Raw genomic sequence first — 20,968 nt, forward strand, 5'->3', positions numbered from 1 at the left:
TACCTATTTTCGCGGCATTGCATAAATTCAGTTACATTTTGAACATTAATATTTCATATTTTATAATTGTCCAAACAAACCTGTTATTAAAAGGGGATCTGACAAATAATGACATTCAGTTGCATGTAAGTATCGATGACTCATAGCCATATGATCAGTACTTACTGTTGGAAGGAGACGTCAATGATACCTCGTTCCATGGATTGTTGTTTAACACTAAGTGTGAGTCTTGCTCCGTCGAGGACCTTACTGCAGTGCTTATTATGGACATGAACTACCCAAACAGATGCTATGTTACACTTTCACTGCATTCAAACATTCTGTCATCTTGTCTAAAATGTTTTCAAATACTTCCATGATAAAGGAAGTAATGACTTGCATCATTCAATAAAGTGTTCAAGATTCACTGTACATCAAAGTACCAGCGTGCAAAGGCAAATGGCTTGTCAAGGTCTTTGTGAAAAGTGGTATAACTGCCCTTGAACATGTTAATGGTCAACAACAAGTGAAGGTCTTTGTCAACACTCAAAAACTTCAATATACATTACATATATCAACATACGTGTCTTCTGTCGTAAATTCATCAACAGACAATGCCCAAAGTCATTTGGAACATGTATGCTCAGCTTAATACAAAATATGCTCTGAAAACTTTATTGGAAAGTTTTTATTTCACAGTTTCTCTTTAATTCGCATTTTTCAAAACAAGTCCATTGTGGCACTGAAGATTCGTATCCGAAACATGAAAAATCTTCATGTACTTTCACATCCAGAGTTATTTCAAGGGGGGACTTCAAATGCGAGGCTTCCCTATACCCACACTGGTCAAAAGTTCAAGTGTTCCAAGTGTGCTACTGTTTGCACTAACACAACAAATATGTACAATTCTACCATGAATCAAGAAAATACTAGATTCTGATTGGTTGTTCAGAAAAAGCAGACGGCATCAATTGTGGATTGACGCTCATCTGATTGTAAGGCCGCTTCACCGTGCATTGACAAATCTTATTTTGAGAACTACTTCCGTTTGACCACAATGATGGCGGATCATAACAACAACTCCGTGGATTTTGACGCTGACTTTCGAATATTCCACATAGGCAATTGGAAATTTTTGGATTATAAATGCGTTTGATTTCATTGCGCTTCACTGCGCACGTATAGAACACTGCCGCACTACTTCAGCTTGACCACCAACATGACTAATACCAACACAACAGACATGATGGAAATGCTGATAAAACATTTATTTAAACTTGAAAAATACAATTATATGATTGTCACTGTTATGTTCATCTACTTTGAAAAACGCTTGGACACAGTCCAGTCCCAAACGATAAAAACAAAGTTCCAAGGAATCACAAGTCAGTCGCATGTACACTAAGCAGCAGCACTGTCACTCTCTTTTCGCATGCCGGGGTGGAGGCAGTACGTGAAATCATGATCGGCCGGTCATAAAAATCAACAGTCTTTGATGAGTTACAGGTCGTAGGATGATCAGTAAAGGATCTATTCTTCGATTCTGCAGGGTTCAGATTCGACAGTCAGTCAAGTATTGTCCACTGTCACTTCAAATTTCAACCTTTCGCAAAATGTAAACACTGGCTCGTCCGCCATTTCAAACTGTTGCGTAACTGTCTACTTGGAAGAAAATAAGTAGGTCAGACGATTCCATTATAGTGTGGCCAGGGGGGTACAGTTTCACGGCATACAAAACAATAGGCTGGTTTTAGTCGTGTGGAGTTGGGATGAAAAAAACCCCAAGATCTCAGGTATTACATAATTGCATTGAATAAACAGTAGTTTGATTTCTTTGGACAGAATATTGTTATGTTGTAATGTTAAAAAAATACGAACGGCACCTACCGCCCCTTCACAGACGAAGTTCAATTCGCCTCTCGTCCCATGCCGGATTACGCAGTGTCTTTCCGCAGAGCGAGGAAGTTCGATTTTAAATGGGTCATGGTAGAATGGAGATAACCCTAGTGTGTTTGAAAATCGGAGACATGCTTTACTGAATTGATGGCGATTAAATATTTCAATTGAAACCTCACGCTACGCGTTCGGTTCCAATTGAAATTTAGTCGCCATCAATTCAGTAAAGCATGTCTCTGATTTTCAAACACACTAGGTTTATCTCCAAAATAACATAAGTAGTCTATGTACAGGATACCAGGCCCACTACTTCCGGTACCACATCTGTACGGACTTCATCTTCTTTATCTTCTTCTGCAGCTGCATAACTCCATACAACAACGCTTCTGCCGTCGGGGGGCAACCTGGCAACAGGAGAAATCAGAGTACCTGCTCATGGTATCAGATTTTGTTAGTGTTATAAGACTGACTTACCTAATTTGCTAAATGCTATTGTCATGGAAAATTGGAGGTATACTGCCCTTGATAATCAGAGATGGTTTCATGCAGGAATATTCAGGGATATGTTAAGGATCCAAAACTAAATGGCAGTGACAGCCAAATTTGAGAAAAATGTTTGTTCAAAAACGGGAGTTTTAGATGTTCTTATTTTCTAAAATGTTGTTAAATACTGTATTCAATGCAATAAGGTAAAATCAGTCATTATAACCTCTTCCTTCTTTGTTAGTTTGTTATCAGTGAAATACAGATCACCTCTCCAAACCCTAGCATTAGTCACTATTATTATAACTTGAAGTTCGAATTCCGTATTCAAACTTTTAAATTATACAGACATTTTTAAAATTACATTGTGACTCCAGCCTGAATGTTAGTCACTGAGCTAGGTTCTAGCATATTGGTAGTTAAAACAGCATCCCTAAAATATATTTTAAAACTAACATCAGTGAAAGATCTGTTGCCTGAATAGTGTCTTGAAAAGACATGTCAAAGAGTTATTTCCCTTTCCTCATTAATCACCTCAGGTAGCGCTATGGATGGAGAAATAAAGGCGTCATATTGAGTTACATGAAACAAATCACTGATTGCCTGTAAAAATGCAGCAGTACTCAAAATATTTGCATAAAATAAGCACCACCCTGTATTTTACCAATTAATTTTGGATGAAATGAAATTCTAAACTCTTTCCAACCTTTATAATTTGAGAGAACAAGCATTTAACATTTCATAAACGAAAACATCATTGAAATTACCATGTACTTTAATTAGGATAATTGCCTATATTTAAAACAGGTGTTTTTCTGTCCTACAACAAGTTACCTTATTTTGAAAAGTGAAAGTAATAATTGATTGTTATGTGACCTATAAATTCGTTATTTATTGTGATTGGATGAAAGTTTGTAAAACTAAGATTTAGAAAAAGTTACAGTCAAACTAAAAAGACATTTTTTTAAAATGCAGTAACAGTTGCTTTACAAACAAAACAGATTTTAGCTGTAATTATCAGTATCTGGCAAGGAGAAGTGTTTATTCAATACAATAAACTCAAAATCATAAAAGATTTATTCCAAAATCTTATCAATGTGTCCATTTCAGTTCTTGTCAATTAGCAATCTGAATTGTTGGAAAAAGGTCTGAATCTTTGACATTCGGGTTCTTCCTGATTATGCATAATTAAAGCTTACTTGATGTGTAAATGTCATCTTGGTATATAACAGAATTGTTATTTTTAGTCAAAACTTAATTTAATTGTGTAGTTTGAGCAGGAGTGGAATAGTTATTTTAGGTAAAAATTCAGTCCCATCACATTTTCATCAACATATTCTTTCATAAAGAATAGAAAAGGTCATGGTATTTGTAAAACTGTCAATGGATTGACTGGGCCAAAGCACTTACAGGAACGTATGACAGAATTCTCAGTCAATATTGGACCTGTGAATGGGCCTGCCTCTTCTCAAGTGAAGAATCTAGGAGTTGTTTTCGACTCCCACATGACCATGAACATACAGGTCACCCAAATGTGCCAGTCTTCTCATTACCATCTTCATCAGATTGGTAAACTAAGACGATATCTTTCAGATGAAACCGCCAAAACTCTCACTCAAGCAACAGTCATATCTCGCCTTGACTATGCCAATTCACTTTTGTATGGGATAACAGCTTCCCTGGTTCATCGACTCCAGGTTATACAAAATATGGCCGCCAGGATAATAACTTGTTGTCCTCAAAGAGACCACATCACACCCAGGTTAAGAGAACTGCATTGGCTACCTGTTGCTAGACGCATAAACTTCAAGGTGCTCACCATTATCTACAAGTGCCTGAAGACCAACACTGCTCCATCTTACTTGTCATCTCTTCTTAACAACCATAGACCAACAAGAACTCTTAGATCACAAGATAAAGATCTGCTTATCACCAGACCATCCAGGACCAAATACGGGGAACGCTGCTTTGAATGTGCAGCTCCCATGCTATGGAACAACCTCCCTATGTCGCTAAAATCTGCTCCAAGTCTACAAACTTTCCGAAAATATCTAAAGACACATCTATTTGAAATGAAATAAACTGAACTGCACAAGAGCATGTGAGCAGTCTAGCTGGAACTCGGCGCTATAGAAGTAGATTATTATTATTATTATTATTATTATTAATGGATAAATCTTCTTTAACTATAGGTTAATTAAATTGCTGGCTATACCCTAAGTTTTCTGAAGCATCACATCTTATTTTCAAAATAGGGTGGTGCTTAATTAATGCATGGGTATATATATCAGTGTCATGGCTTACTAATTAAAGGGCAGAATTTAATGTAAAGTATACTGAATAAGTAAAACATCAGAGATCATGAATATTATTATCAAATTGCACACAGTATTGACTAAGAAAGTGTCCCCAAAAATATTCCTCATCAGTAAAGAAGGACTTAAATTCAACACTATGTTACTTCAGCATTAAATGTTTGCTGTATTACGAGGTATGGTGTGGATACACAAGGGGACATGATGTCCTAGCTGGTGTTCAATGATGTCTTCTATGATCCTCTACAACAGGAAGTTACAAATGAAGGCTTTGAACCTACCTGGAACATATATATCCACAGGAATAACCCTGTCACAGCCTCGGACTACTGCATACGAGTAGTGGTAGTAGCCTCCACCATTGGCACAGCTGCCCATAGAGATCACCCACCTTGGCTCAGGCATCTGGTCGTACACCTGCAACATGTAAAGAGAGGTACAGGTCACCTGCAACATGTAAAGTCAGGTACAGGTCACCTGCAACATGTAAAGAGAGGTACAGGTCACCCACAACATGTAAAGTCAGGTACAGGTCACCAGCAACATGTACAGTCAGGTACAGGTCACCTGCAACATGTAAAGTCAGGTACAGGTCACCTGCAACATGTAAAGTCAGGTACAGGTCACCTGCAGCATGTAAAGTCAGGTACAGGTCACCTGCAACATGTAAAGTCAGGTACAGGTCACCAGCAACATGTACAGTCAGGTACAGGTCACTTGCAACATGTAAAGTCAGGTACAGGTCACCAGTAACATGTGAAGAGAGGTACAGGTCACCAGTAACATGTAAAGTCAGGTACAGGTCACTCGCAACATGTAAAGTCAGGTACAGGTCACCAGTAACATGTAAAGTCAGGTACAGGTCACCAGCAACATGTACAGTCAGGTACAGGTCACCAGCAACATGTACAGTCAGGTACAGGTCACCTGCAACTTGTAAAGTCAGGTACAGGTCACCAGCAACATGTAAAGTCGGGTACAGATCACCTGCAACATGTAAAGTCAGGTACAGGTCACCTGCAACATGTAAAGTCAGGTACAGGTCACCTGCAACATGTAAAGTCAGGTACAGGTCACCAGCAACATGTAAAGTCAGGTACAGATCACCTGCAACTTGTAAAGTCAGGTACAGGTCACCAGCAACTTGTAAAGTCAGGTACACGTCACCAGCAACATGTAAGGCCAGGTACAGGTCACCAGTAACATGTAAAGTCAGGTACAGGTCACCAGCAACATGTAAAGTAAGGTACAGGTCACCAGCAACATGTAAGGCCAGGTACAGGTCACAGCACTGTCTTACTTAGGAATTACAGTGACCTTCCTACATTTCTTCATACTTACTTTTCTCAGAGCTGGAGCCATCTTGTTTGTGAGTGTTCCTGCTACAATGATGAGGTCAGCCTGTCGAGGGCTGGCCCGAAACAGAACTCCAAACCTGTCCATGTCATATCTGGGGGCAGCGAAGTGCATCATCTCTACAGCACAGCAGGCCAAGCCAAACGTGACGGGCCACAAGGAGCTCTGAGAGGACAATGCACATCATTATACTGCCAGCATCATGATGGCCATATCTCAGTCCCAGATTTAAATCATGGTCACTGGATATCAGAAATCCTTATTTTCTCATTGACATTGTCCAATGGGCATATTTCCATTTGATATTCTCTGAAACCAATCCTTCGGGCTTCAAAAGACGAATCTGTTATCTAGAACCCACAATCAGCTTCTTAAAGGACACATGTCCACACACTATCAGTGAATACTGAACTTTTGTTCACAAAAACAATTTCTATTTGCAAGTAACGCCTTATTTTGGTTGTCTTACAAAAGAGGTTTATCTGATGAGGCCTGCCTTAAATCGTGTGAGATAAACATGGCGTAATCAATAAACATAATCCTTTACAGTGTAAGAGTGACCTTATTTTAGCTGACCAGCAATCTACAATTCATTGATTCTATTTGAAGGTAAACTGCTGACCTTCCGGGCCCAGTTGAGGAGGTCATCCACCCTGGCCAGTGCATATTCGGCCTTATTGCTAGTGTTCTGGAAAGGGGAATATGTTTTCTTTGGCACAATTCCTTGGCTTGTGCTCTGCCCTCTACTTGGAACAACACTGAAATGTGAAACAATTAATTTAATTTGACACTGACAGTTTTGAAATTTCACCTTATACCCATCACTTGAAGAAAGTAAGAAACTATCATGCTGTTATCATGGTTATGTGTGACATCTCTAATAGAGGAGTTACACATTGGTAGGTTACTTTGGCAGGGTTTTATGGGATGCGTGATTCTTTGTATTGGATGCAGACATTTGATGAAGTACCCCCAAACTAAAATCACGTGGGTCCTTGTGGACGCAATATATCTTTTTTCTGGTAAAATACTTTCTAAGTTGGTAATGATATCCCATATTAAAATATAAACATTCTGTTTACAATTATTATTCTAATGACTTTGAAAGTAACACATATTATAACATAATCATTATTAAATGGGAAGTGTCTATGATAATTGATTTCATGCAAATTGATGGACTCCCAATTTTGGAAATGGACTCCCCCAAAAATATGCCCTGAGTGACCAGGACTCCCAGTTTTACAGGGCTATGTAGAACCCTGTTTCAGTATTGAATTATGTTGCAGTTCATCTTTCTCATTGGAAACAAAAACATTTCTGGACTTGTTATTTGTCATATTTGTTACTGCTTGAGTTATGCCTAATATAGAACAGAAATGATGGGTTTTTTCACATTACAAAACTCTGGTTTATAAACAAACACTACAAATGGAAAATATATATGCATGAATGAAAACGTGGTGAGTACCTGACACTTGTCTTGTCATCCTCTTTGTTGTCCGTGAAGAGACTGCGACATTGAACTGCTAGTGCTGGGGATTGCCGACTCACCAGGGACCCCAAAGTCGGAGAAAACAGACCCGAAAGTCGCAAAACTAAAACACAAATAGCATACGCTTTATACAAATTATAGCCTCCATCACCTTCACCTGGCAAAGGAAATGAGTTCTTGACAGAAAATATTGAACAGGTTCAAACCTTGAACAGAGGCCCAGATAAGCTGCGTATCCAGGTAAAATATGCATAGAAAATTTCAAATTACGCATTGAAGAATAATGGTTGCGTACCAATTACGCATTTACAATGTTATGTACGCAAACAGTTTAAAACAAATGCGTACGGAATATATTTATAAAAATCACTTGCATAATGACAAAGACATCAATTGCTATCAAGTTGTACTGTTAGTATAGGACTAGTGTTGTACTGTCAGTATAGGATGAGTGATTTTTCATGAAATCATTTCCAATATATTTAAGTTGCTTTTGATTAGGTATGACATAAGGCAGAACATACCTGCTTAGTAAACTTACTCAATGACATAATACTTAGGTGAGTAAAATGACTGAAATACGCACATATTTGGAAGCAGTGGGTAACGGAAAATGAAATACCCACTCAACATTTATAATACCCACTCCAAAAAAATACAGTGGGTACAGTACCCACATGAGCTAAATCTTATCTGGAGCTCTGCCTTGAAGATACTGATGTAAGATCCTTACAAAGACACTGAGGGCAACTGTTAATTGTAAACAAACAGTTTAGAAGTTTAACACACAATATCCAATATCAGCACAGGTAGCTGATAAGCCAAAAGCTCAGATGCAATGTAGGTTCCTGTCTTAAATGTAGGAATGCACAACACCATTTTCATAAACCCTATTCAGATTGTTGTGGCCGATTACCCCTCATATTTTCTTAAGATTTTCAACAAAAACCCAACTATTTCCTGTGGGTTTTTAATTGAATAGTTGATATCAGGATTCTCCCTGTCCCAGATCACTTCCCATTCTATAAGGGAACCTCTCATTATCTTATTACCACAAATTTAGGTAGAAACAGCCCAGTAAACTGTTCACTTCATGTTTCAACTGCAGTGAGCTGACATGTTGACATATTGTTCGCATCACAGGATTTCTATAGTCTGTTTGAGGAGGTTCTTCTTCTAGCTGTATGCAGTACTCACTCAGCAATTACCAACATTGGTTGAAAATACACACACACTTACTTGCAGTGTGTTTGCACATTTGTGAGTGAGTTTTACGCTGCACTCAGCAATATTCCAGCTATATGGCGGCAATCTGTAAATAATCAAGTCTGGGACCAGACAATCCAATGATCAACAACATGAGCATCAATCTGCGCAATGGGGAACCAATGACATGTGTCAACCAAGCCAGCAAGCCTGACCACCCGATCCCGTTAGTCGCCTCTTACAACAAGCATGGGTTACTGAAGATCAATATTCTAACCCGGATCTTCACGGGTTTGTTTACACATTAACTACATGTATATGTGTATATGCCATAGATAATATACATCTACTAACAAAGGTGTATCAAATACACAAAAATACTATAATTTTATTGTGATTATTGTAAATAAGTCTCAGTACTAATGCACACAAACTTCGGAGCCAATGAAAAGGATTATTTTCAGACCCTCTATTCAAACAAATACATATATTTTTTGCAGGATACAGATATGGTATGCTTTCATCTCAATGAGACTGCAAAATTGAATATATCAAGACAGGCAGGATATTAGTCAGTCAATGTAGTCACTGGACATTGTTGTGATAAATTAATTAAAGAAAGTATTCTGTTCACTGAATGCAAACAGACCATAGCCATGTGAAAACACTTGTATTAATGATGTTGACAAAATATATAGGATGGCTATTACAGACCACACCATATGATTTTGGGGTGGGAATTAGGAGGACAAACTTAACTGCTCTCTGATAAGTTAGAAAGAATTGGCATAAAAATATGCAAAAGGATACATGGGACCATTCTCTTCCCACAGAGGTTACTTGTCATATCTTCCTATCAACCTCTGTTCTAATACGGCCATATTTCTTGGTTCTCGGAAAATCCCCTAGCGGCAAAAGATCGCAACACGAATTATCTCCCTTCTTTCTATCCAATCAGAACACGTGTTACATCGACTTAGATTCAACTTGACTAACACAAGCAAATGTGGGGCCACAAATATTCCCCATCTGCCGGGGAATTGTGTTGATGTTACACACAAGACGTTTAATGGCTACCTTGTCCGTTGTCAACGAGGGCGATGGAGACGCCACTGATCCGCCATAACATGACTGAGTTCTGTCTAGAAGAAACGTTTGCGCATCGCGCAGGGGAAGAAGTTTAGTTTTTCTCGAAGCATACGGAAATTACTGAGGCCTTGCGATTGATTACTTTTGAAACAACGTTGCTGATTGCACAACTAAATCTGATTACCTCCAATCACGAGTCTTAAATGCTCACACCATGAAAGGGCCGTATTAGAACAGAGGTTACGTAGGAAGATATGACAGGAGTAACCTCTGTGGGAAGAGAATGACATGGGACTAGATGAACAAAAACATCCATTTAGAAGGGTAACTTTATATCATGAACAGATATATCAAGTCTAAACTGATGGATATGAACTATGAAATGAAGTTTTATTATCATGTGCTAAAACTGAATCAGCTAACAGGATCATAAATAAACTTACCAAATATAAATCAGTTCGAAACTCTGATCTTTTAACTATGGAAGGGGGGCTGCCAGTGGCAAATGTTACTGACAATTAGAAAATCATTTAGTAATAACAAAATGGAAAAATATTCCTCATTGTATATACATCATAATTTATTATTTTTTAAAAAAAACAACTAACCACTGATATGAATGATCTGAATACGACTGTTATATGTAACCCTAAATCTACATGGGAAAAATAAATCCAGTTCAAAACACTAAATGCTTTTGTTACTCTTATCTGTGTTCTTCAAAACATTACTCTGCACATATTGTATGACCCATGAAGGTCTGGGTAAAAATTGGCATTAAGCCAAGCTTGTTGAAAGAGGCGACTAACAGGATCAGGTGGTCATTGTATCCCAATTGTGTTGATCGTTGCTCATGCTGTTGATCTGACACTGGACTTGATGGAGTATTGTTAAATGCGATGTTAAACAACAAACAAACATATACATATTACATGTATTACAAAATACATTGCCTTACTTCAAACACCAATCCATAAAAAAGTACAATCTTAAGGGTTAGACTTAAGTCAGTGAAAGTTACAAAGGACTATATTTCAAAAACATCACAGTGCAACTGTGTAATCTTGCAAAACCATGCATGCATTGTCAACATGTCAGCTGGCTACTGTTGAAACAAAGTAAACAGGTTATTGAGCTGTTTCTACCTAAATTTGTGATGAATGATGGCAGGTACATGTATATACAGGGGTCCAGGCAGGGAAATGACCTGGGGGTACATCAGTATCAATTTTTCAGTCAAAAGCCCACAGGAGATATATTTCTAAAAATCACAAGAAAATACAAGGGTTATACAGCCACCACAATCTGAATAGGATTTATGAAGGTGGTCTTTTCAGCTGTGAACATGGTGAAGTTGGGTCATGACTTGACTGTAAGATCCCATCGTGGCTCTCGCCGTCTCGGTGAGAGAGAAGTTAAACATAAAAACATTCTGTGAATACACCATGTCATTAAGAATGTGGTCAAATGTAACATGTCATCTTGGGGATTACACTTTCTCAGTCAAGTACAGATTCTAGTATTTTTGTTGCATGTAGTCCCATCTGAGATTCGAACCTACACCCTCATACTAGTTATATAGGTCCGTCTCCAAGTGCATTCTAGCCCTAGTGGTTTCCTAGTCCCATCTGCGGTAACCTACACCCTTTTGCTAGAAATCTCACGCTGATGCGTGACGCTTAGCGGTTGTTTACATCACCGACTGGTATTCTAGTGAATCGGACCAAGTGCTTCTTCATGAATTCAATTCGTTATTCGTGGCAGAACCGAATATTCACGAATATTTGGGAAGGAGCGTGGTTTTATTGAACTCTTGTTACTTTTGAAATGTGAGATGCAAGGATGGAATCTGTACATAGCACTGCAGTAGTCATGTTAGGTTATAGGCCGCACGTTAATTGTCGAGAATGGGAGAAGCCAAATTTCGTTTCGTCACTGGTTATTGGGATGGCAATCAACGGGTCACATGGACGTTCAACTGATGGAATCAGCTGAACTACAATATTGTATTCGTCATTTAATAACAAATTCGTTCATTCGTTACCCATTATTTGTGATACGTATCATATATCCGTAAGTACCGCGAGAATAGGAAACGCCTTCCTAATCACTCAGGCACCTGATCAGTACACAAAAAAACATTCAAAACAGTATAGAGTTCAGCTTTCTTTGAAATTGGTCTCAACCGATGGTAAAGAAAATTACGACATTCCTTCTCAGTCGTCAGAAGCCACAGAGAAAAGGGAACGATATAATAATTCCAAAGTTAATGATATAATGAAGAGATGTGCACGAAAACTGGGATGGATCAGCAGCACAGGGTAAACAATTTGCGTTGCATAACTTCTTCGAAAACAGTTGTCAGTTTATTGCTCAAGTCACAACTTCGTTAAATTCTTGCACATTGGAACTGATGTCGAAACTGATGCTGTTCACACACTACCACGAACAAACATCAAATCATCACTCTCGCAAAGACATGTAGAGGACACTTACCACTGGAGGTCGCCATTTTGACTACCCTCTCCTGGGTCAATTTGACTAACAAACTCATAAGCGATATGGCCAAAAATCTGGGGCAGGTTTCTAGAAACTCTCCACTCAATTTTGACCAAATCTAAACAATGTTTTCATTTCTGACCACCATGTCGGGCCGTGGCTGGCCAGGCTTTTTTCAAAGGTCAAGGACATGTCAACTATCACTAAATCAACTTCCTTGTTTTTAGCAGTTGACATGTGAAAGATTTATTTTGAGCTCCAGAGGTTGAAAAATTTGTAGAAAAGTCTTATGCTTCTTACTTTACCAATAGATCATCAATTTGTGATTCAGATGCATTTAGACTGTCTTATATAGATTACACACAAAGTCATGTTTATTGTCGTAAGGAAGTCTGCTCTTACCATGATCAGGGCTCCAGATAAGGGCCATTCTCATCGGTGTCACCTTTTTTCAAATAGGATATATCAAATATCACTAAACGATACAAAATTTGTGGTAGCAAATAATTTAGAAAATACACACAAAGTCGTGTAAGCAGATATACACCACAGCAATGGTATATTGTCTTAGAATCATTTACAGACATATTTATCTGAAAATTTATTGTTTATTGACCTGTTTACACAAGAGTAGCAATGTTGTGGTGCATATTTGAAACGAAACACAAGATTACTGATACTCCATTAAATTCCATTCGGTACTCTAAATGTACTCTTAAGGTTTTCCAGTACTCCTGTATTGAAAAAATAAAGAGTACATACTCCTGATGTTGAAAAAGTATCTGGAGCCCTTCATGATGAAAATCATACCAAACAAAGTTAGGCTGCAGTGCATTAAGTTCAAGAGTTTGTCAATGGGTGAAACAATGCATTGAAAAGACCCAAGAATGAAGGAGGAAACCATTCTTGACATAAAAATGTATTATTGGAGCTCAAATTATGACTAAGATAACAAAGCAGAAAACTGTCTACCAAGTGTGATGTCGTACAGTCTTACGAATTTAAGATTTTGTATTTTGAGCCACAAAGCTTTTTGAAACATTTGCTTGCACATGCACCTGGCCATGTTAAGGGTTTATATTATCTACTTTTGGATTTAGCTGTGTAGTAGACAAGTGTGAAGTTGGGGATGTTTTGAGATTTTACTGTTGAAAATGGTTATTAGTGATTAACCAATTTGGTAATTAGAAAGACTGGTATGAAAATGAAACATACATCTTTATGGATGACAGCTTCTTATTTATTGCATAGAGTGACGTTTCGATGTAGATTCTGACATTGTTATCAAGCTAAAAGAATTAATCAAACTATAGACTCTATAAAAAGCACCCAATCAGCTTGTTATTACAACTTAATCCCCCTTGTTTATTGGCTTCATCGCCAGTCTCATTTGTTGTTCTTAGTCTCCCACTGGCCTGTCATAATTATGTACCAGTTGTTATTCAATTACATGTTGTTGTTAATGTTAATCTGCTGTTGTCAAAACATACTATGTATATATACCCCTCATCATCTGGTTGTATTCACTTTTAGGTTGATAGCAATGTAAGTTTCTACATCGAAATGTCACTCTATGCAATAAATAAGAAGTTGTCATCCATAAAGTTGTATGTTTCATTTTTGAGTCGCCAACTTCTAGAATGCCCATCAAACAACTGATATGAAATATGTTGTCTTTGTACTTATATTTGTTACTTACATTGTTTACATCTTATCAACCTCAGGTCTTTCACACTCTTGAAATTGATCGCTATAAACAATGCCATCAAAAAAGAGAAAGTGGAGAATACATACATCATACATGATCAAAAGTTAGCTTGAATATTATTCTCACTTTGGCAAGGTTTTAGGTGGATTACCTGTGCAGTTTGTCTAATGATTGTGCATCAAGATTGTTTATTCTGTGTTAAAATTACAATGTATTTTACAAGATGACTTCTGAACATGTTTGTAATGTTTAATACCAAAAATTATTCATGTACGTCATCAAATGATATTGCTGATGTATGTAGGAATGCAATGCATTCATTCATTGATTCGGAACAAGTGACATCTAGATGTTGCACAGCCGTGTGTAAGGTATAAAACATATAGTTTCGTCTTGAATAATCATACAATGAACTCATGATTAGATCTTTTAAATATACTCTTTTGATCACTAATTGGCAACATAGTAAATTACTGTAAACAGACAAGAACATTATCGTATCATATTTACTTTTGATGTAGTTGTATCAGTTTTTATTAATATATAAGCACTGATGTTGTCTTTTCAGCACATGATAATGAGCTTTCGGGTGTCCGAACTGCAAGTCCTTTTGGGCTTTGCAGGGAGGAACAAAAGCGGCCGCAAACAAGAACTACTCCAGAGAGCACTACAACTTGTACAGAAAGGCTGCACAATGCCTGTGCAGATAAAAATTAGGGAACTTTACAGGTATTTCATTTTTTCTTCAAGGAGTCATTAGTTGTGCTAGTTATTAACATGGTTGATGCAAAACATTAATTATGAGAAATGAGGGTCCTTGAGGGTCCTTACCCATGAAGATCCGGCTTAGAATATTGATCTTCAGTAACCCATGCTTGTCGTAAGAAGAGGCGATTAATGGGATCGGTGGGTCAGGCTCGCTGACTTGGTTGACACATGTCATTGGTTCCCAACTGCGCAGATCAATGGTCATGTTGTTGACCACTGGATTGTCTGGTCCTTACTTGATTATTTACAGACTGCCGCCATATAGCTGGAATATTGCTGAGTGCAGCGTAAAACTATACTCACTCGCTCACCCTTGAGGGTCCTGTTCATTCTAAACATTTAGTATCAGGACTATGACAACTTTACAGGTATTTCATTTTTTTCTTCAAGGAGTCATTATTTGTGCTAGCTATTATCATGGTTGACAAGGACCCCTTTGTGCCTTTCATGTTTGATTTTGAACACTGATTATATATTGCAGTACAGGTGCCTCTGTTACCTCATTTTTAACACCTATGAAACTTGTGTGGGGGTATAAATGCAAAGCTTTTTAATTACATCAGAGAAGTCATGGTGTATCATTGGATGAATCAATGCTACATGCAGTTTGATATGAAGTGTGTGTAAATATGTCCACTAAAACCACAGCAGAATATGCCGTTGATTGTAAAAAAGAGAAGTCGCAGGATGGTCATAGGGATTGTGCAGTAAATGGAATATTGGTGAACTGAGGTTTATTTCTTGCACAATAGTTTCACAGTCTCAATTTTGGAATGCTCAGTAAATCAGATTATTACATATAACAATGTTTAACATGTGTGTAATGCTATGTCAATGTCAAATACCTTCTTCCAGTCCCTGTCACAAAGACAGGGATTTATTCTCTGTTACCTCCCTTAGGTACATGCATGATCATGTGCTTCTTAGAACATAAGGGGCGGTAGGGTAGCCTAGGTCTTAAAATGTTGGCTCGTCACGCTGAAGACCCGGGTTCGAATCCCCACATGGGTACAATGTGTGAAACCCATTTTCCCCGCCGTGATGTAGCTGGAATATTGCTAAAAGCGGCGTAAAACCAAACTGTCAGTCAGCCATCTCAAATATTGTGGAATACTTTAAACATGGCAATGGTAAAAATTGGAATAGGGAGTCTAGTTAGTATGAATACTAAGTATTGGTATGCTAAACGATTGACAACCAGGGAAGACCATGTTTCAGATGCTGTTTGTTTGTCTGATTATGCTATTGGTTTGACCAAGTTTCGCTGATATAATGATACTTTGAACACAGTCATTCCAGAAACCATTCTGACTGTTGGGAGGAATTGTGCATATGATATCTGATTTTGAAATGCTCTCTTGGCAGGGACATCTGATAATTTCAAGTTGAAAAGATGGAAAATTTAAGATCAGAAAATATTGTCATTAGAATAGTCAGTATTTGATCACAGAAAATATTTGTGTGTGTCAAGATGCTACCTCTAGTATTTGTAACATATTGTGGATTGATAGATATTGCCTTTAATATTAACTATCACATTGGTGTTACCTTGTTTCATTAAATGAATTTGCACATGACAAAGGTTGAACATTAACACTTATTGCCAACAGGCAAATATTTTCTTCCAACCTGCATCGAAGAAGATATCCTGGTGGTCCGGGCACAAGTCCCCCTCAAGTGAGACCGCAGACAGATGCTCCCCCCACCTCCGCAGGACTTGGGACATGTGAGTACACCTACTTCATGGTTTATGTGAGGACAGATTCTGACAGAATATGTACCCATGACTGTAAATGGGAAAACAATGACAGAAAAATACATTCAGGGGCTAAACCTCAGGAAATCTTGACTTGCATCTTTTTCCAGTGACAGTAACTTGAACTAGTGTTCTGGAGCATCATAAACCCTTTAATACATCATCATGGAACTTTGCATCCACATGCGGCATGATGTGAACTGCTGAATTTTGCCCTTCTGAAACTGTATTTTAGCATTTCCAGCATGTCCCAGGCAGAAAGAGCTGGGGTTCATGTTAGGGTGTGAATAATTTTCCTGTGCATACTCTGAAACTTTTCATTTTTTGGGTGAAACTTTGTATGCGCATCAGACGTGTTCTAAACTGGATTGGAATCTTTTCTTATTCTTTTTTGTTGTTCTTTTCTTCTTTGGGGTTTGTTATTTGTATTTTTATCTGTTAAATTTTGTGTTGCCTTCTAAGGCAGTAACAAGTGAATTTCGACTCAAATGAGGGTTCACCTGCTGAAGCAACGCTGATAATAATTTCAAACATCATCATAAAAACTTTGAAAGTACATCTAGTTGTATTGATGATACAACCCTGTTGGAATTGCAGGTCAGATTTCAGCCACTTATGCTTGGTTTGAGAATTGGGTGGTTAGGTTTTGTCACATGGTTGATTGTTGACTTCAACAAAGTGGGACATTGTAATATAACTCTTGGATTGACCAAAAGTGGCAAATATCATTGACCTACTTCATGACCAAATTATATTGCCAATGTGACATTAAATATTAACTCACTCACTCACTCATGACCAAATTAAACATTCAGAATTGAAATGCTGTTCACATGTTCACCATTTAGATTAAATCTGCATCTATTCCACTCATGATAGTGCTGAAATAGTCTAGCAGCGTTATATTTTTGTAAGCTTTATATTTTTGTAAGATTGTCACAAGTGTAAAAGGAGAATGTATTGGTCGGTTACATGCTTTGTCCAAGTGTAACCTGAGTTTGAAAAGTGCAAATTGATTGTGGTCCAGCTGTTGTAAAGTGATATTGACGTGTGTGTTTTACGTTCCTGTCAATCTAAGCAATACTGAGATTGTGTTGATGTTTCAGATAGGTGGGGGATTGGTTTCACCAGTTGTTTTACCAGTGTGTTTATGATCGGAAAACAATATGAGAAAACATTGCTGAAAAAAATATTGATCATTGCACTGTAGGCATGAGAGGACAGCCATTTGCAGACAGTCATCTAAGGCTCTTGAGGTGTATTGGCTGAACATTAATGTGATAGTGGTGTATTTGTTGGGACATAGTGTGAGGACAGGAGTCTCCATGACAACCTTGTATCCCATTACACAGCATTACATAACCCGAGCTCAAGGCTTGTTGCATAAAATAATTGTCTTGACACTCCCATGTGATTGGTAGTCCAAGCTATTATGTAACAGCTTGATGGTGTAAGGCAAGGTTATTACTGCACAGTGTTGGTTGGGCCAGTGCTGGTAGTTGTATCAGCTTTGTTGTGTTAGAGCTCTTGCATGATGGTTGTGACAAGAAGTGGAGCAAGAACAAATTCCCTGAAGGATCGAACCAATCAGAGTGATCATGGGAAAGAAAAACATTCCTCATATTCATTGCCTTCCAAAGTTGTGCCAAATTCCAAAACAAGTTGCATTATGAAAAGACTTGGTCTTGATAAGGAAAATATAACTGATACATTTATGCACAGTGAACGATCAACGCGTTACAAACCAAACAGCAGAGTCCAGCGTCGTAGAAATAGACCTGAAGTTGTTGCCTCTGTTTCTGGTGCAAGTGTTGGTGCTTGTATGGGAGGGTCTGAAGAAGTCAGCAACACAGTGTCAGATAGCACATCTGGTATGACTTCATTCACATTCCCTTCAGAATCTGGTACAGAAGAGAGCATTGTAACAGTACAAGCACTGCCTGAGAGTTGTCCTTCAGATGGGCATACAGCTGCTCAGGAATCTGATTGTGTGGATGTTTCAAACTCTAGGGCTGACAATATTGATTCCTCTAATTCACTACCTGGTAGTGCCAGGAGAGACAATATTCCTTACAATCAGCCTTGTGCCAGAACATCACAATGTAGGATGACAGCTGGCTCCATCTCGGAAGAAAGCTTTTTCTCTGTTGCAAGCAGATTCAGTACTTCTAGTGAGAGTTATGATAGTGTTCCTGAAGAATCCCCCATACCAGTTTCATCTACCTTAATGGCAACAGCCTCCACAGTAAGGCCAGGATATGCTGTAGTGCCAGAGGTGTCTTTGGTAATGACGACTCCTGGAGCAAATGTTAGAGCTGATCTAATGTATCAGTCAAGTGGAACTGACATTGAGAGACTATCAATACTGGAAAGAGATAGACATCACATCCAACAAGTAATTGAAACAGAGAATGCCAGCAGAAATGGTTGGTGTACCCTTATTTACTTAAAGAACAATGTATGTTTGGCTTCCACTGTTACAGTTACTGGTATGTGTCATTATGTTAATGAAAGAGGGAGAAATTAGTAACAAGTAGGGCTGTAGTTTTGTTTACTGAAATGTCACGGAATCAATTAAATGTGTCTCCATGCAAACTATTGTTACAATTTCTGAGTTCTGTGATGGGATTCGAACCATGGACCTTCTGATATGCCTTTGGATGACGTGTTCGCATGACCAAAGAAGTCTGATAGTAAGCTGAAAAGTTAAGGATGATGCTGTGCCCTGCTACATTGTCTGCTGTCTGCAGAAGGCACTTCCAAGACTGTTTAGTAGGTTTCTCGGACACATTTCTCAAATATGTTTTGAACATGGTCAGCCCAATGTTGATGCAGTGTTGCGGCTATGACGTCCTGTGAAGAGGAATGTGAACCACTGACCTCATCCAAAGTCGAACGTCTTCTCCACATGATCGAATAGGTTAACTGTGTCATCAAGCACATGAAAAACATTGTTTTGATGTTTGTGACATGAATAACTTTTCTCATGCCCAAAATTTTAAATGTTGCATATTGTTCATAAGCCTGTCTCCTTCATTTGTGTATACCGTAATTTTATATTGGCATCTTAATATTTTTGGTTTAATCACATTCTCAACCCTCATGGATGGTGCTGTCAGATGGAGCTGTGACTGGTTGATTTATCCAGCTAATTTGCCTGCTTGGCTGACTGGCACATTAACACTGCAGGCAACCTTGATCATGCAACTGTGATGTCGCTGTCAGTGGTGTAGGATCCAGTTACCTCACTCACTTTCACATCATCCAAAGCCAGACATCCTTTATTAATGATATTAGTTGCAAGTAAGTCTAAATCAATCTTGTCACCAGCAGAAGTATTTTATGAAGGATCTGTCTTACAGTCTGCCAGCATTGATTTCTGATCATGACGGGCAAATAGCCTTGATGACCTACAGATATGGGCATGATGTGTTGCAGTCTTCCGTGTCATACATTGTCCTTGTCGTCTCCTCATGATTGGTTAGGTGTGTCTCCATCTATGTTGTCCCAAGTACACGGCTCATTTTGTAATGTTGTAACAATGTGTCAGGCCTGAACTTTGTAATCTCTATTTGCTAACATCATTTCTCTTGGTTGAAGGGGCAATTGGGTAGCCTAGTGGTTAAAGCGTTCGCTCTTCATGCTGAAGACCCGGGTTCGATTCCCACATGAGTACATTGTGTGAAGTCCATTTCTGGTGGAATATTGCTGGAATATTGCTAAAAGTGGCATAAAACCATACTCACTCGACTCACTTGGTTCACACGACATTGCATCTCAGTTGCATAGATCGATGCTCATGCTGTTCATCTGGATGGTCTGGTTCCAGACTCAATTATTTGCAGACTGCTGTCATATAGCTGGAATATTGCTGAGTGCTGCATCAATCAACTCAACCAAACCTGGTTATCATAGTGATAATAATGTATAAGCTGAATTTCTTTCACAAATAGACTCTTAATGTTTACCCTTGAGATGAAAAAAACACACAGTAATTTAACAATGCTCTCACCCTTGAACTCCCAAGGACTTTTTATTATTATTATTATAGGATATTTATATAGCGCACATATCCAGGCAACTAGTGCATGCTCAAGGCGCTGGTATTTTCCCCTCGATCATTGGATGTCAATCTCAACGGCACATCGTATTATCAATCTCAACTCCCTTGGGAGTATACAACTCTTGCAGCCACTAGGCGCACCGAGTTATTGTGGCTTTCTCATCCTAACGAGGTACATCCTAACGACTTTCTACAAAGGCACTACAAATACAGTATTGTCTCAATAAGTTGTCAAAACATGATGGCGTCTCCAGGAAACATTAGACAAGTCGTCAGTCTGTGCAAGAATTGCGTCCATTTGTAAGGCTTCTTGTCCTTGATCGATATTCTGTCACTCTGATCAAGTTTGAAGAAT

The 20,968-nt window shown here is 38.3% G+C and overlaps 2 protein-coding genes across 2 annotated transcripts in view; one reads left to right on the forward strand and one right to left on the reverse strand.

The window, feature by feature from the left end:
* Window positions 1-655: 655 nt before the first annotated feature.
* Window positions 656-12,389, reverse strand: LOC124271562 (NADH-quinone oxidoreductase subunit B-like). The gene is made up of 7 exons (XM_046706701.1): window positions 12,316-12,389; window positions 7,501-7,627; window positions 6,652-6,787; window positions 6,015-6,194; window positions 4,955-5,090; window positions 2,145-2,279; window positions 656-885 (listed from the first exon to the last, which is right to left on the reverse strand). Exons 1-6 carry the CDS (start codon window positions 12,371-12,373, stop codon window positions 2,182-2,184), a joined length of 735 nt encoding a protein of 244 aa, XP_046562657.1. The 5' UTR covers window positions 12,374-12,389; the 3' UTR covers window positions 656-885; window positions 2,145-2,181.
* LOC124271563 (E3 SUMO-protein ligase PIAS2-like) overlaps window positions 11,877-20,968 on the forward strand; it is a 32,570-nt gene continuing 23,478 nt past the window's right edge. Inside the window, exons 1-3 of the mRNA XM_046706702.1 lie at window positions 11,877-12,140; window positions 14,595-14,755; window positions 16,405-16,520. Of these exons, the coding sequence (XP_046562658.1) occupies window positions 12,105-12,140; window positions 14,595-14,755; window positions 16,405-16,520 (313 nt within the window). The 5' untranslated portion in view covers window positions 11,877-12,104. The remainder of the gene's footprint in view (window positions 12,141-14,594; window positions 14,756-16,404; window positions 16,521-20,968) is intronic.

The sequence above is a fragment of the Haliotis rubra genome, unplaced genomic scaffold (assembly GCF_003918875.1).
Source record: "Haliotis rubra isolate DU_JTF1 unplaced genomic scaffold, ASM391887v1 Scf161, whole genome shotgun sequence".
In the NCBI taxonomy this organism is placed as follows: domain Eukaryota; kingdom Metazoa; phylum Mollusca; class Gastropoda; order Lepetellida; family Haliotidae; genus Haliotis; species Haliotis rubra.